The sequence below is a fragment of the Bufo bufo genome, chromosome 1 (assembly GCF_905171765.1).
Source record: "Bufo bufo chromosome 1, aBufBuf1.1, whole genome shotgun sequence".
Classification (NCBI taxonomy): Eukaryota; Metazoa; Chordata; class Amphibia; order Anura; family Bufonidae; genus Bufo; species Bufo bufo.
In genome coordinates, this window is record NC_053389.1 from 670,003,238 (window position 1) to 670,020,251 (window position 17,014).

A 17,014-nucleotide genomic window follows, 5' to 3' on the forward strand; every position below is an offset into this window, starting at 1 on the left:
CCTGCCCTCTATGACTGTGTATACAGAGAGAGCTGTCAGTCACTGATAGGACCTGCCCTCTATGACTGTGTATACAGAGAGAGCTGTCAGTCACTGATAGGACCTTCCCTCTATGACTGTGTATACAGAGATAGCTGTCAGTCACTGATAGGACCTTCCCTCTATGACTGTGTATACAGAGAGAGCTGTCAGTCACTTATGGGACCTCCCCTCTATGACTGTGTATACAGAGAGAGCTGTCAGTCACTGATAGGACCTGCCCTCTATGACTGTGTATACAGAGAGAGCTGTCAGTCACTGATAGGACCTGCCCTCTATGACTGTGTATACAGAGAGAGCTGTCAGTCACTGATAGAACCTGCCCTCTATGACTGTGTATACAGAGAGAGCTGTCAGTCACTGATAGGACCTTCCCTCTATGACTGTGTATACAGAGATAGCTGTCAGTCACTGATAGGACCTCCCCTCTATGACTGTGTATACAGAGATAGCTGTCAATCACTGATAGGACCTGCCCTCTATGACTGTGTATACAGAGAGAGCTGTCAGTCACTGATAGGACCTTCCCTCTATGACTGTGTATACAGAGAGAGCTGTCAGTCACTGATAGGACCTGCCCTCTATGACTGTGTATACAGAGAGAGCTGTCAGTCACTGATAGGACCTGCCCTCTATGACTGTGTATACAGAGAGAGCTGTCAGTCACTGATAGAACCTGCCCTCTATGACTGTGTATACAGAGAGAGCTGTCAGTCACTGATAGGACCTTCCCTCTATGACTGTGTATACAGAGATAGCTGTCAGTCACTGATAGGACCTCCCCTCTATGACTGTGTATACAGAGATAGCTGTCAATCACTGATAGGACCTGCCCTCTATGACTGTGTATACAGAGAGAGCTGTCAGTCACTGATAGGACCTTCCCTCTATGTGTATACAGAGATAGCTGTCAGTCACTGATAGGACCTTCCCTCTATGACTGTGTATACAGAGATAGCTGTCAGTCACTGATAGGACCTTCCCTCTATGACTGTGTATACAGCGATAGCTGTCAGTCACTGATAGAACCTTCCCTCTATGACTGTGTATACAGAGATAGCTGTCAGTCACTGATAGGACCTTCCCTCTATGACTGTGTATACAGAGATAGCTGTCAGTCACTGATAGGACCGCCTCCTGGACGTCACAGCCCAGAATGAGCAGGAATTAAAATGAATAAATTACAAGTTTTACTGAACCTTTTCCCACAAAACTATATATCAATCTGCTCAGCTCGTCCTGCTGTACAACATGCTACCTGCAGCTCAAACACCAATTTCAACATAAGAGGTTCCCTTTAAACACAAAGCACTCAATGAACATTGGCATCTACAGCATGCTCAGCTGCTCAGACACAGCATGTAAATCACTGCAGTTAAAACATTTTTTATTTGAAATTCCAGTAAATCAATGATTGACTTAGGCCTCATGCACACGACCGTTCCGTTTTTTGCGGTCCGCAAACCGCGGATCCGCAAAAAACAGAAGCTGCCCGTGTGCCTTCCACAATTTGTGGAACGGGCGGCCTATTGTAAAAATGCCTATTCTTGTCCGCAAAACGGACAAGAATAGGACATGCTATATTGTTTTTGCGGGGCCACGGAACAGAGCAATGGATGCGGACAGCACATGGAGTGCTGTCCGCATCTTTTGCGCCCCCATTTAAGTGAATGGGTCCGCACACGAGCCGCAAAAAATGTGGCTCGGATGCGGACCACAACAACGGTCGTGTGCATGAGGCCTTAGAAGAAGTGGACTCCCAAAATGTCACGTAGAAGCAGAAATCAAGGTGGACTTGGTGTCCTGCATGGCCTGATATTATTATCTTATGTATAAGAGAAAATGGACATCATAATAAGGAAGGTGTTTTTCACCCAGAAGGACACTTGAGTATGAATTATTGCCTGGTGGTCTGTATTTTTTGCTTTATTGTTGATACATGGGAGTGTGGTGGAGCTCCTGACATGGCAAGACTTTGGTGAATAGTAACACGGGTCTGCGATATTTGGAAGATTATTTTTTATCCACCGCCACGTTGGCAGGTACCTACTCCAGGACCGTCCAACTATATAATGTGGATGGGGGATCCCGACACTCCTCTAATGGCAGATGTCAGGGGAAGGAAGGATCAGTCATGTTATACTTTAGCATTCCTGACCTTTTGTTTTCAGTAGAGATATGGTACTACCGGTGGAGTCTGGTTTATTTCCCTCTCCAAATTGAATACACATGCATACTCAGCCAAACTGATTATGCATGTGGGAGTATGGAGGAAAAGCTTCGGCAGAACAAGCATATTGTAAGTGTACTGTATAAGGAGCTTAAGTCTGAATATCTAACATGCTTGTATTTACCCTTAGGCTTTTCCTAGAAAATTATGGAAAGCTGCACATACACAATCCTGGCAGAGAAGACATAGGCCTGTATCAATGTGCAGCTGTAAATGAGCAAGGATCTGATGTGGAAAGTTCACATTTGTATTTTGCAGGTAAAATGTGGTCATTAAATTATTCATAATGTGTAAATGTTGCATAAGAAACACTGAAGATTTACTGATCAATAACATCAGTGAATACTTACACATCACTTCATATCACATAACCATACACATACATACTACTTCATACCACATACATACACACATATATACTGTAAGGGATCGTCTCTTTTCAGGAGGGTCACACTCACAGATATCTCACTAGACAACGGATTTTCAACAAAAGTCTTCTTTATTTAGGCTTTTTCATCAAAAGTACAGCCAGTACATCCGTATCGCAGTCGGGTCAAGCAGTCGTAGCACACTCTGACAGTGTTAGCTCACACTGACTGCCTTTCCTCCAGACTGAGACACACCTAAGATCCAGCAGCAGGATTAAATAGGATCCCTGGATATGAGCATGCCTCAAGTCCCGGACTGGAACCTGGGGAACAGGCAACCACCCAGCACATTGCCTGTTCCCAGTAAAAGCCTGCCCCAGACTAGCTCGAACCAGCTATTCTAACTATATTGGTGTCCACCAGCTAACTTAGTGGCCACCTATCTAGGGGCCTTTACTCCATCAAGGCCGGGCCCCTTGGTGACACGCTCCCGGTGCAAACAACACCCCTTTTATCATTCTTCCCCGGGACTTTACTGCACACCTCAATGTTCACATTGCCACAATACACAGATACAAATTAATACATACATACTACTTCATACCACATACATACATACACAATCACCACTTCATACTACATACTATACTATATACTGTACATGCATACTTCATGTTACATACAGTATATACATACCGTACATACACACCACTTCAACCACTTATCCACCTGTCCTCAAAAGTGACCTGCACCGGCTGCCTCTGATTGATTCCTTCTTCACACTCTCATACCCAGGGCTTCTCCCATGTCTTCTTTTAAAAATTTCTTTTGGGTCCAATCTCCAAACTGTCATAGCTTCGAAGTTCACACAGCCTACTCATTTGACCAGCTTATAGCCTGGTTTACAATTTCCTGTTTTTCCAACATTACCTACAAGATGGAGCAAATGTCTTACTTGACTGTCATGTCACAGTGGGTTATAACCTCATTAAATCCTTTTAAAAATGTGTTAGGCTTGGTTCACATCTGTGGCTGAGGTTACAGTAGGAACCTCCATCAGAGAATCTGACCAAAAATGGAAGAAATATTGCTGCACCCAGTGGTATTTTGTCCAGCAAAATACCAGTATAAACACCGTAGACGCATTATAGTGAATGGTATCAGTCAGATGCCAGCAGTGTCCGGCAATTGAGGGATCAAGCAATTCTGTAATTCTGGGGCACATTTATTAAGACCGGCGTTTTAGACCCTGGTCTTAATAAAGCCCTATAGCTTGTGGTGGATTGCTGAAGTTATGAAGAGGCACCGACCTCTTCATAACTTCGGTGGATCCTCCGGCAGCTTCCTAGTTGTTTTACATTTTGACCTTAGAAAATGGTAAATGAGATGGGCCTGCTATTCCGGTCCATTCCCTGCCTACCCCACGCCCACTCTTTTTAGACCTGGCGTGAGCAGACAGAAATCACATATTTGTGGCCCAACTAGCTGTTGCAACGCAATCTGCACCTGGAATACACCAAATATATGTGTATTTCAGCTTAATAAATGCCCCCCTCTATTCCTAGGCCAGAACAGAATACCAGAATCTAAACGCAGATGTGCACTCAGAATAAAATATTTTTGCAACGGTTTATTTAAGTGTCCAGATAAGGATTACTACATTGGTAACTCTAATAAGGTTACCACTGTATCCTTCCTCTATTGTTCACACAGTGGTCTTGTCATGCAGATTTTGGCTTTTTTTCCATGCCAGAATCCATGTGAAACTCATGCCCCATTGTTTGCACTAGGAATCCACTTTGTCGTTCATACAGCCGCTAACTTTTTCCGCACGGAAACCGTGAATGCAGCTAATCTGTGTGCAGACCGGTGACAGTTGATAAAGCAAATCCATGGCAGAAGTCCAAGGATCAGCCTTTCTTCCAGGGATTCCACAGCAGATATTTTCAGATGGAAAATAAGATATAGAATGAAAGTTCTTTTGGGGATGGAATCTCTTTTCTCAGTTCTCATCATTTTTTACACGTGTTAGACATAATGTAACTTTTTAAACTGTAGTAGAGGATGATGGCCTTTTACAAATGATGGGGATATTGATGGAAAAATTGTACATGTTAGCAAATAAGATTGTTAGATCTGACTCTTTTTCATGATATAATGATAATGATGACATAAAAGACATATCTTATGAGAAATGAAGGTTTGAATTCTCTTTTGATCTTGATATCTGGATCATACCAGTCAATCAGTAATTCAGCTGCTTGGGAAAATATCAGATCAAAGTCTTTTAACATCTCATGTGCTGCAGTGTCATATCCATGGCCAGCAGAATATAATAGATTGTCTAATTAAAGGGTCCAAGTGAAAAGTGTGCACGAGAAATGCGGATCTCAAAAGTATTCTCTTTGCATATTTTAAGCTGAAATTAGTATGATTCTATATATATATATATAGAGAGAGAGAGAAAGGAGCTGATGTGTTAGTATAGGTTTGTTCACAGGTTATATAAACACTGAAACGATCATTATGTAATATTTCTGAATTCAAAAAAAAATGCAGTTTAAAGGGGTTCTTGTACCTAAAATAGGTCTTTCAGCTAACCTGTACACTTTCGGCAGTACTTACCCTTCTGTCGCTCCGCCGATTCCTCATTCCCCGCTAGAGTCATTTGATGACCTGACTGATGTTCTGACCGGATGTTCTCCTCTTTCTTCCTGTTCAGCACATTTGGTGGAGATTTCAGCGTTGGGGCTCTTGCACACAACTGTATGTATTTTTCGGTCCGCAAAAAACGGATCCACAAAAAATACGGATGATGCCTGTGTGCGTTCTGTATTTTGCGGGACGGAACAGCTGGCCCCTAATAGAACAGTCCTATCCTTGTCTGTAATGCGGACAATAATAGGACATGTTCTATTCTTTTGCGGAGCGGACACACTATGGAGTAAGTTCCGCATACGGTCCTTAAAAGAAACGGAATGGATACGGAAAGAAAATACGTTCGTTTGCATGAGCCCTTAGGGCGCATTCACATGACCATAGTGTTTTGCATATCTGCAAATTGCAGATCTGCAAAACACGGATACCGGCCCGTGTGCGTTCCACACACATTACCGCAACTATAATAGAAAATGCCTATTCTTGTCTGCGATTGCGGACAAGAATAGCAGATGCTCTATCTTTTTTTGCTGGGCCGCGGAACGGAACCATGGATAACGGACAGCACACAGTGTGCTGTCCGCATCTTTTGCGGCCCAATTGAATTGAATGGGTCCACATCCATTCCGCAAAATTGCGGAATGGCTGCCTACTTATTCATACCGCCATCTGAATGAGCCCTAAATGAGCTCGCAACCAGTCGTGCTGTGACATGACACCAACCAGGATTGCGGAATCAGCCGTGTGACAGAAGGGTTAAGTACTGCTGAAAGAATATTCTCTCCACATGTTAGCTGAAAGACCCCTTATAGGTACAGGCCCACAGCACCCCTTTTGTTATGAGAACATACCCATCCTGTAACCAGCAATGGTACTGTCATCAGAGGTTGTGGTAGCAACCAGGCTGTGGCCCCCGTGGAGCTCTCAGCTACATATGAGGAATTCGGTACTGTAACGTGATAGCTGGAGGTGTTATAGTCACCCCCAGTAGCTTCAAATTACTCCTCTGACTGTCATGCACACGTTTAAGCTTCACTGAACATTAGTGAATTTAAGCCATATTCAGACATGGAATAATGTGCCCTGGCTGAAGATTATCCCTGTTAGGCCTCCTGCACACGAACGTATGCGCCCCGTGGTCATGCTGCGGCCCGCAAATTGCGGGCCGCAATGCACGAACACCGTCCGTCGGGCAGCCGCAGCGGATCGTGGACCCATTCACTTTAATGGTTTCCGCGATCCGGCTGTTCCGCAAAAAGATAGGACATGTGCGGGACGAAACCCCACGGAAGCACTCCGTAGTGCTCCCGTAGGGTTCCGTTCCGTGCTTCCGTCCCTCACCTTTCCGCATCTCCGGATTTGCGGACCCATTGAAGTAAATGGGTCCGCATCCGTGATGCGAAATGCCCATGGAACGGCACCCGTATATTGCGGATCCACAAATGCGGTCCAAAATATGGCAACGGGGTGCACAAGTTCGTGTGCAGGAGGCCTTAAATGGGACTAATCCACATGTGTCCACCCACCGCACTTACGACATGGTTTCCATTTGGAACCAGAAGCAAGGAGTGACATGTCATTTAATTTTTTTGTGTGACAAGGACTGTTGCAATCAGTGGGACGGTGTTTGTTAGTTTATGTCACCAGGACTTTGCTGCAGAATATGTGCCAAATAATTCATCAGAATTCCACTGTGTGAGCATGCCTAGTTAATTAAAAATTGTCTTATAATCACTTTTTTTACTTAGTTCTCACTTTATCTTAAAGAACCACCTACGATCCAGTCCTCCAAAAGAAACATCACCAGTCTGGACGGAGACAGCCTTTCGGCAATTGTGGGTGACGTTTTGATGATGAGAAAGGGAATGAATGTAACCCTGGAATGTCCTGTGAAAGGTATTGCAGTTAATGCGCCCATACTAAACAGTAACACATTTCTATTGGGGGTGTTTGTTTCCCATGCACATGAGATGTGATTGTCTCTTGCTGTCAGAGGACTTCTTCTGCACTGGCTCTTGTTGCTGATTATACTAAAATATATTTTTTGTAATCTATTGTAATTGCTTGTGAAGTTAAAGTTTAATAAGCACAATCGCACAATCGTTTTTATTTTCTTGGTATCCCAGAAGAAAGGTCGAAAATATATCAAATAGAAAAAGAGCAGGTCAGTTTTATGCATCCTAGAAGCAAACTATTTAGTCTCTCGCCAAACTCCCAGCCTGCCAGTTCTCGTGCATGTGTAACAATAAAGGTAGGAAAGTCCCTTTCGCTTTAGCTAAGCTCCTTTTCTAACACATACTCCAGGGCCATTGACCAGGTCTTTACTGGATTGTTTGCACAGTGTTAGGGCTCATGCACACGGCAATTGCCCAGCCGTTCCCATATTGCGGCCCGCAAACAGCGGGTCTGCAATTTGCGGGCGCCGGCCGTAGGCACCCTGCATCATGAATGCAAACCCATTCACTTGAATGGGTCCACAATCGGGAAGATGCGGCTGTGTGCATGAGTCCTTATGCTGCATTTTAGACTGCCTGACAGAGCAGGCGATTATCAGGAGGGAAGTGTTCCTTCCCAATAATTGCCTGCTCGTCAGTGGAGGTGAAGAGCTTAATTTGCATGCAGCAATCACCTCCACTATATGGGAACAAATCATGGCAACTGCACTCATCCTCTTACCGATTCATTGTTTCTGGGCAGCAGGTCGCTGTTTACACCGCACAATATGATTGCCGTAAATGATTTAATGTGCCGCATCAATGATTAAATGACCCGAGGAACAAGCATTTTATTGGTTTATCAGGTGAGTATCGTCACATTTACATTATCAGGAAAGAACGTTTGTAGTAATTTTTATTCCTAATAATCGGCCCAACAATTAGGCCATGCAAACCCAGCTTTAAGGCCCTTTTACCAGGGCTGATTGAGCAGGCAATTATCTGGAATGAACTGTTTGTTCCTGATCATTGCCTGATCATAAGTGGGAGGTGAGAGCTGCACTTACATTCAGCAATCACCTCTGCTGTATGGGGACAAGCAATCACTACTGCAATCACTCATCTCCATATAGATACATTTTTTCTGGGCAGCAGATTCCTGTCTATCCACATCCAAACCAAGTCAGTTTTCACCGTCCTGACCAAGCCTAATTATGCACATCTGACGTTTCATTTTATGTGGTAATAACATTGCAATGCTTTTACTTATCCAAGCGATTTTGAGACCTTTTTTTGACACATCATACTTCATGTTAGTGTTAAATGTGGGTCAGTATATTTTACCTTTTGTAAACAAAAAAACTGAAAATACAGAAAATTTTACAAAATGAACAATTTTCTAAGTTAGAATTTTTCTGCTTTTATGCCAGATGATACCTCTAAAATAGAGTGAGTGAATTTTCAAAACTTGATTCGGCCAGTTCGCCGAATTTTTTTTTTTATTAGTTTCGATCAGAATTTATTTGTGGTGAATAACGTTCAAAAACTGCTATTTCCTGGCTGCAGAGAGCCTTTATAGTGTAGTACAACATTGTACCTTGCAGGAACATGCATAGGTAGTCTGCTGTAGTAGTGAAATAATACTGTGAGTCAGTATGACATGTAGATGACATGTAGATGACAGGCATCACTCTTAGAATCACTGCACACTTCACTTATTTGGGCAGTTACAGGGCCAAATAACTTAAGTATGAACTCAGCCTTACAGGTCGATGTTAGCGTCATGAAGAAGCGCACTCCTTTTATATCGTCGTCAGCTAATTCCACATAGATGTCTGCAGAACCTGTTCTATTAAACGCTTATACAAGTAGAGCCCCCCAGACAGAGTGGAGAGGGTGTCAGCAGTAAGTTTGTGTTGACGTCACTGATTATTTTGCCCTTCCTCTGATCCGTCAGAAGAACAACCCCCAAAAAACGGATCCTGTCTGTAGAGCATGCGCCTTCACTCGGTCAACATTTGGTCAGTAATCCATCAGTATTGCTAATGCCAAAAAAAAACACGAGTGGATCCAAAACAGAGATGACTGAGTCAACTATTCAAGAGCCGCTGGGTTGCTGGTCAAGACACGACCACTAGCTGATACTGAGAGCTCAGGCCTCTCTAAGTGACCCCTGCTGCCACGGCCCCTTACTCTGCTGCGACCTCTGCCTGCGCCAGAAACATTTAGGCCTTTGCCGCTCCCCTGTGCAGGGCCTGGCACTTCTCTGTCTGACATACACCCTGTACAGAATTATTAGGCAAATGAGTATTTTGACCACATCATCCTCTTTATGCATGTTGTCTTACTCCAAGCTGTATAGGCTCGAAAGCCTACTACCAATTAAGCATATTAGGTGATGTGCATCTCTGTAATGAGAAGGGGTGTGGTCTAATGACATCAACACCCTATATTAGGTGTGCATAATTATTAGGCAACTTCCTTTCCTTTGGCAAAATGGGTCAAAAGAAGGACTTGACAGGCTCAGAAAAGTCAAAAATAGTGAGATATCTTGCAGAGGGATGCAGCACTCTTAAAATTGCAAAGCTTCTGAAGCGTGATCATCGAACAATCAAGCGTTTCATTCAAAATAGTCAACAGGGTCGCAAGAAGCGTGTGGAAAAACCAAGGCGCAAAATAACTGCCCATGAACTGAGAAAAGTCAAGCGTGCAGCTGCCAAGATGCCACTTGCCACCAGTTTGGCCATATTTCAGAGCTGCAACATCACTGGAGTGCCCAAAAGCACAAGGTGTGCAATACTCAGAGACATGGCCAAGGTAAGAAAGGCTGAAAGACAACCACCACTGAACAAGACACACAAGCTGAAACGTCAAGACTGGGCCAAGAAATATCTCAAGACTGATTTTTCTAAGGTTTTATGGACTGATGAAATGAGAGTGAGTCTTGATGGGCCAGATGGATGGGCCCGTGGCTGGATTGGTAAAGGGCAGAGAGCTCCAGTCCGACTCAGACGCCAGCAAGGTGGAGGTGGAGTACTGGTTTGGGCTGGTATCATCAAAGATGAGCTTGTGGGGCCTTTTCGGGTTGAGGATGGAGTCAAGCTCAACTCCCAGTCCTACTGCCAGTTTCTGGAAGACACCTTCTTCAAGCAGTGGTACAGGAAGAAGTCTGCATCCTTCAAGAAAAACATGATTTTCATGCAGGACAATGCTCCATCACACGCGTCCAAGTACTCCACAGCGTGGCTGGCAAGAAAGGGTATAAAAGAAGAAAATCTAATGACATGGCCTCCTTGTTCACCTGATCTGAACCCCATTGAGAACCTGTGGTCCATCATCAAATGTGAGATTTACAAGGAGGGAAAACAGTACACCTCTCTGAACAGTGTCTGGGAGGCTGTGGTTGCTGCTACACGCAATGTTGATGGTGAACAGATCAAAACACTGACAGAATCCATGGATGGCAGGCTTTTGAGTGTCCTTGCAAAGAAAGGTGGCTATATTGGTCACTGATTTGTTTTTGTTTTGTTTTTGAATGTCAGAAATGTATATTTGTGATCGTTGAGATGTTATATTGGTTTCACTGGTAAAAATAAATAATTGAAATGGGTATATATTTGTTTTTTGTTAAGTTGCCTAATAATTATGCACAGTAATAGTCACCTGCACACACAGATATCCCCCTAAAATAGCTAAAACTAAAAACAAACTAAAAACTACTTCCTAAAATATTCAGCTTTGATATTAATGAGTTTTTTGGGTTCATTGAGAACATGGTTGTTGTTCAATAATAAAATTAATCCTCAAAAATACAACTTGCCTAATAATTCTGCACTCCCTGTACTGTTAGATCCAATAAATAAATAAAAGGAAATTAAAACACCCCAACAAAGTCTGTAATTTTCTCACTTCACCACACAACGGCTAATAAGCCCTTTTTTTCCCCACTAATACACACAAAAAAAGGGCTTTAGAACATATAACTGCACCGCTGAACGGCAAATAGGCCCTTATTTTTTTCCACTTATACACGCCACAGAAGGCTTTAGAACATATAACTGCACCGCTGAAAGGCAAATAGGCCCTTATTTTTTTCCACTTATACACGCCACAGAAGGCTTTAGAACATATAACTGCACCGCTGAACGGCAAATATATTTTACTTTTGCCACTAATACACTGCAAAAAGAGCTTTAGAACATATAACTGCACCGCTGAACGGCAATTAGGCCCTTATTTATTTCCACTTATACACGCCACAGAAGGCTTTAGAACATATAACTGCACAGCTGAACGACAAATATATTTTACTTTTGCCACTAATACACGCCACAAAAGGCTTTAGAACATATAACTGCTCAGCTTAACGGCAAATATATTTTTCTTTTGCCACTAATACGCGACAAAAAGTGCTGTAATTTTAGCACTTTACCACACAATGGCTAATAAGCCCTTTTCCCCACTAATACAAGCCAAAAAATGCTTTAGAACATATAACTGCACCGCACAAGGGCAAATAAGACGTAGAAATATTTCCGTGTAATAAACACTGTTAATGGCTGTAACACCCCAATAATAAGAACGGTTTGCTGGAATTACAAAGCTGTATAATGGCAATTTTGGTCCCCAGTCAGTGCAGCAAGGTATAATAGGATTGTTCCTATTCCCCAGGCTGTAACCTCCCCTACTGAACTTGTTCAACATAAATGCTGTGGAATGATTCCTCCCTATCCTTTCCTTACACCTTGAAATATCTTTCCCTGCACTTGTAAATCCTTTTTTTTTAGCACAATTAAGTTTTTTCTAGCACTGTCCCTAGCGCCTGCTGACATCTCTCCCTGCACTAAGTACACTGGAAAAAGGCAGAATCCAAGATGGCTGAGGCTATTTATAGGCTGTGACATCACAGGGCTGGCTGGCTGCTGATTGGCTGCATGCATGGCATTATGGGTGATCCCGCCTTCCCAGAGTTCCTTGGTCCATGCCCTTTTTTAGAAAAAAATGCGATTCGTTACAACGAAGCGTGAGGAAATTCGGATTCGGTGCGAATCGAATTTTTCCTGAAAATCTGATCAAATTCCAGCTTCGATTCGCTCATCTATACTCACAAAATAGGAATTGATATTTTAGAAGGCTTAGAATTTTAGCAATTTTTAAATATTCCCCAAAAAATCCCAAATCAGACTTTTTGGAGGACCAGTTCAGTTTTGAAGTTATTTTAGGTTATTTTAAGTGGCTTACATAATAGAAATCACCCATAAATGATGTTATTTTAGAAACTATACCCCTAAAATGATTCAAAACTTATTTTAGAAACTTTGTTGTTGTTTTTTTGAGAATCTTCATTTTCAAAAGCATATACATAGCCATAATCATTGTATATATATATAATAGGAAGTGTACATGTAAATTACAATAATCCAAACAATATATTATAGAACATGGGGTCAACAATACACATCTGATAATACTTGGTTTATAAAAGGCATTTCCTATACATAAATCATATATGAGGCAAGTCATCTCTATCAGTCGTGGATGTCCTTAGTCGGGACGCATCATTTGCTAGTTATCTTACTAAATCTATCTTGGGAATATGTTTCCTAGCTGGTGAGCTCCTGCATCCTGCATATTTCCTGAACCTTTAATTTACAGTCCTCCAAAGATGAAGTATTGTCACTCAACCAGTGTATTGGGATGAGGAGTTTAGCAGCCATAATAAGTAAATAATAAGTAAGTGACCCTTTGATTTTAAAAACTTTGTTAACCCTTTTATGTGTTCCACAGAAACTAAAGCAAAATGGAGGTAAAATTTAAAAATGTTATTATTTTTGCAGATTTTCTATTTTAATCTGTAACATAACAAGGATTAACAGAAAAACAACCCTCAATATTTATTACCCTGATTCTGCAGTTTACATTCCACATCTGGTCATAAACTGCTCTATGGGCATACCACAGAGCTCAGAAAGGAAGGAGGATCATATGGTTTTTAGAGGGCAGATTGTGCAAGAATGATTTTTGGGCGCCATGTCACATTTTTTTTAGAAACCTAAGGTACCTGTACAGTGGAAACAACAAAAAATGTACCCCATCTTGGAAACTTCACCCTCAAAGAATTTATTGAGGGGTGTAGTCAGTACTTTGACCTCACAGGCGTTTCATAGAATTTAGATTACACTTCTCTGTGAAAATGAAAAATGTAATTTCTGATGTAGCTGTAACTTTTTCATTTTACAAGGTGGCTACAGGAAAAAAGCACCCCACAATTTGTTACCCATATTCTAATAAATATTTCAAAACCCCATATGTAGTTGTAAACTGCTAAGTGGGCACACTGCAGGGCTCAGAAGGGATGGAGCGCCATATGACTTTTGGAGGGCAGATTTTGCTAGAATCGTTTTTGACCGCCATATCACATTTGAAGAGACTGAAATACCCCTACAGTGGAAACCCCAAAAAAGTAAACCATTTGGAAAATTACACCCCTCAAGGACCCCACCGACCACCTGAATGTTTATAGTCTATGGGTGAGGGACAGCACAATATGCTAGCCAGAAACAATGATTTTGGGTGCCACATCAAAGAAACTTTCACCCACTGAAAGAGCGTTTGCTTGTTCATCTGGTGGCAGATTGAATATGGGCCAGTTATCTGGAAAGAGTCTTTGTATGAACGTTGATTTCCGATAATTCACTGTGCACTAAAAATGACTCGATGTCCTTATTCTGCGGGTCAATACAATTATGGCGATACCAAACTTGTATAGTTTTTGTTTCGTTTTACTACTTTAAAAAAAATTAAAACCCTATAAAAATGGAAAAATTTCTTTGCATCTTCATTTTCTGACAGCCATAATTTAAAAATGTCTTTAAAATCTATTAGGGTGAATGGGATTCTACTGCTCCATCGGCTGAGCTATGCCTTGTGCATAGCTCATCAGGCAGATTACTATGACAGGCTCGGGAAACCTCAGAAGGCCCCAGGCTATCATGGTAACCTATAAATTTCACTACGGGGCTCCAGACGGAACGCAAAGGGAAACGCATTCCTCTGCCTTATCTCACAGATGCTGCGATTGCGGCATCTGAGGGGTTAAATGATGGGGTTCAGCATGATCGCCGTTCCCCATCAGTGCGGCTGGGTGCCTGCTGTATTGTACAGCTGGCACCTGCTGTGTATGGAATGGGCACACTGCAGCAGCCCGCTCCATACATAACCTCGCATATCATCACGTACATGTACGTGATAATGCGTGGAGAAGTTAAGGCAGCCACATTAGATAGCTGCCAGCTGAAATCTCATTCAGCTGACAGCTATTCCTCCCAACCTCCCTATACACTTGTATGCCAGAGGTGACATTTAACGTTCCCAAACCTTCTTTGCGCCAACATCTACCTTCTGGAAAAGTCAGCACACAACCATACACAGTCAATGTTCAGCTGGTCCTGACATAAACGGCAAATGGTAATTCTCAGCGTGGCTTTTTTCTTAGAGGGAGGAAGATTTTACCATTTACATTTCCCAGTCCCAGGGTATAATATGCAAACAGGTAAATATTGCTAATAGGAAAAGACTGTTACACCCTCCTATACACTATTCATCCTGCACCACAACATACCAATACATATTAAAAAATTTGTAATTCAGGATGTTAGTTCCACTTAGGAATATTGTAGTGACAGATGTTAGCTTTCAGCATTGTGTGGAAGGGGGAAACTGAACACAAACTGGAGTTGTGTTGCGTGCGCACTTTACATAAAAATATGCTTACATACCTAATGTTTTCAGATTTAAATTCCCATCAACACACAGGAGCCTTGTCCAGAGTCTGGATTTACATTAAGCATGTATACACTGCTCAAAGTCATTAGGTAGAGGAGAAACACTTGGTTCCCAGATGTGTGCAGCATTATGTCGTTTTATATAACAGATGGATTGCTAGAATGCAAGACCTCAATCTGTGCTGTATTGGAAGGCTTGAAATGTGTGGATAAAACCCAAAACCAAGTCAAAACGCACCACCGTACTACTCTTACTGTTAGCTGCTTTTATTCTTTATGATGGTCAGACAGCCATATATTTTGGGGTGCAACTGGGCGCATTAGGGCTCTTTCACACCTGCGTTCTTTTCTTCCGGCATAGAATTCCGTCGTCGGGGCTCTATGCCGGAAGAATCCTGATCAGTTTTATCCTAATGCATTCTGAATGGAGTGAAATCCGTTCAGGATGCATCAGGATGTCTTCATATCCGGAACGGAACGTTTTTTGGCCGGAGAAAATACCGCAGCATGCTGCGCTTTTTGCTCCGGCCAAAAATCCTGAAGACTTGCCGCAAGGCCGGATCCGGAATTAATGCCCATTGAAAGGCATTGATCCGGATCCGGCCTTAAGCTAAACGTCGTTTCGGCGCATTGCCGGAGCCGACATTTAGCTTTTTCTGAATGGTTACCATGGCTGCCGGGACGCTAAAGTCCTGGCAGCCATGGTAAAGTGTAGCGGGGAGCGGGGGAGCAGTATACTTACCGTCCGTGCGGCTCCCGGGACGCTCCAGAGTGACGTCAGGGCGCCCCAAGCGCATGGATCACGTGATCGCATGGCACGTCATCCATGCGCATGGGGCGCTCTGACGTCATTCTGGAGCGCCCCGGGAGCCGCGCGGACTGTAAGTATACCGCTCCCCGCTCCTACTATGGCAACCAGGACTTTAATAGCGTCCTGGCTGCCATAGTAACACTGAACGCATTTTGAAGATGGATCCGTCTTCAAATGCTTTCAGTACACTTGCGTTTTTCCGGATCCGGCGTGTAATTCCGGCAAGTGGAGTACACGCCGGATCCGGACAACGCAAGTGTAAAAGAGGCCTAAGCCAGAGAAAAGCTTTTTGTTTTATCAGTAATGTATACAAAAAAAGGTATACTTTAAAGTGAGTCTGTCACCACAATTTGCCCTTATAGACCACTCACATAGCACTGTAGCATAACTATAGATCAGTCAAATGGTACCGTCTTTTTGTTTGGATGTTCACCAGGGGCAAAAACTGAGTTTTATTCATATGTAAATGAGGGCTCGCAAGTGCCCAGGGGCAGCGTTCGGGCTGTAAGTGCCCAGGCCGCTCTTCCTTCTTCTCACATAACCCCTCCCCAGCCTGTTGCTTGGCCCGCCCTGTAAGCCTCTTAGGCCATCCAGTGTACTGGCCGATATCCCGCCGGCGCATGCGCACTGTGATGACCATTGTGGGCAGCAGCATCATTCCATGCAGTGCGCATGCGCGGGCGGGATATCGGCCAGTACAGTGGATGACGTAAGAGGTTATGCTACAGTGCTATGCAAGTGGTCTATAAGGGCAAATTGTGGTGACAGACTCCCTTTAAAGGGATGGCTCTGAGGGATGCAATCCGTTCCATTGTTAAAAAAAATATATATATACTTTTTTTTTTACTGGATTCTGGATAGAAAAGTGTAGTGTACTGCACTTTTGTATCCTTTCTTTCCAAACCCAGCCTTAAGCCTCATTCACACATCGGTGTTCCAAGTACGTGTCCTGTACGTGTTCTCCACAGACAGCACACGTACTAATTCATGTGAATGTGTGTATTTAGACATCACTTTTTTAGCACAGTCCACGGATCCGTGATTTTAGTGTGGAAGCATGCTGTATTTACTCCGTGTTTATGGATCCATCATGTCCATTGTAGTCTATGGGTCCGTGAAAACCACGGAGGCAACAGATGCCCTCCGTGTTTCATGGATCATTAGGAAGAGATGGTTTGAAAATTATTTTT

At 43.0% G+C, this 17,014-nt stretch overlaps 1 protein-coding gene across 2 annotated transcripts in view; it reads left to right on the forward strand.

Annotated features, from left to right (window-relative positions):
- The window catches only part of ADAMTSL3 (ADAMTS like 3), a 538,572-nt gene that overhangs the window by 451,370 nt on the left and 70,188 nt on the right, over positions 1-17,014 (forward strand). For both annotated transcript variants that reach the window (XM_040414069.1, XM_040414070.1), the window contains 2 exons: positions 2,400-2,527; positions 7,063-7,191. In XM_040414069.1, the coding sequence (XP_040270003.1) occupies positions 2,400-2,527; positions 7,063-7,191 (257 nt within the window). The remainder of the gene's footprint in view (positions 1-2,399; positions 2,528-7,062; positions 7,192-17,014) is intronic.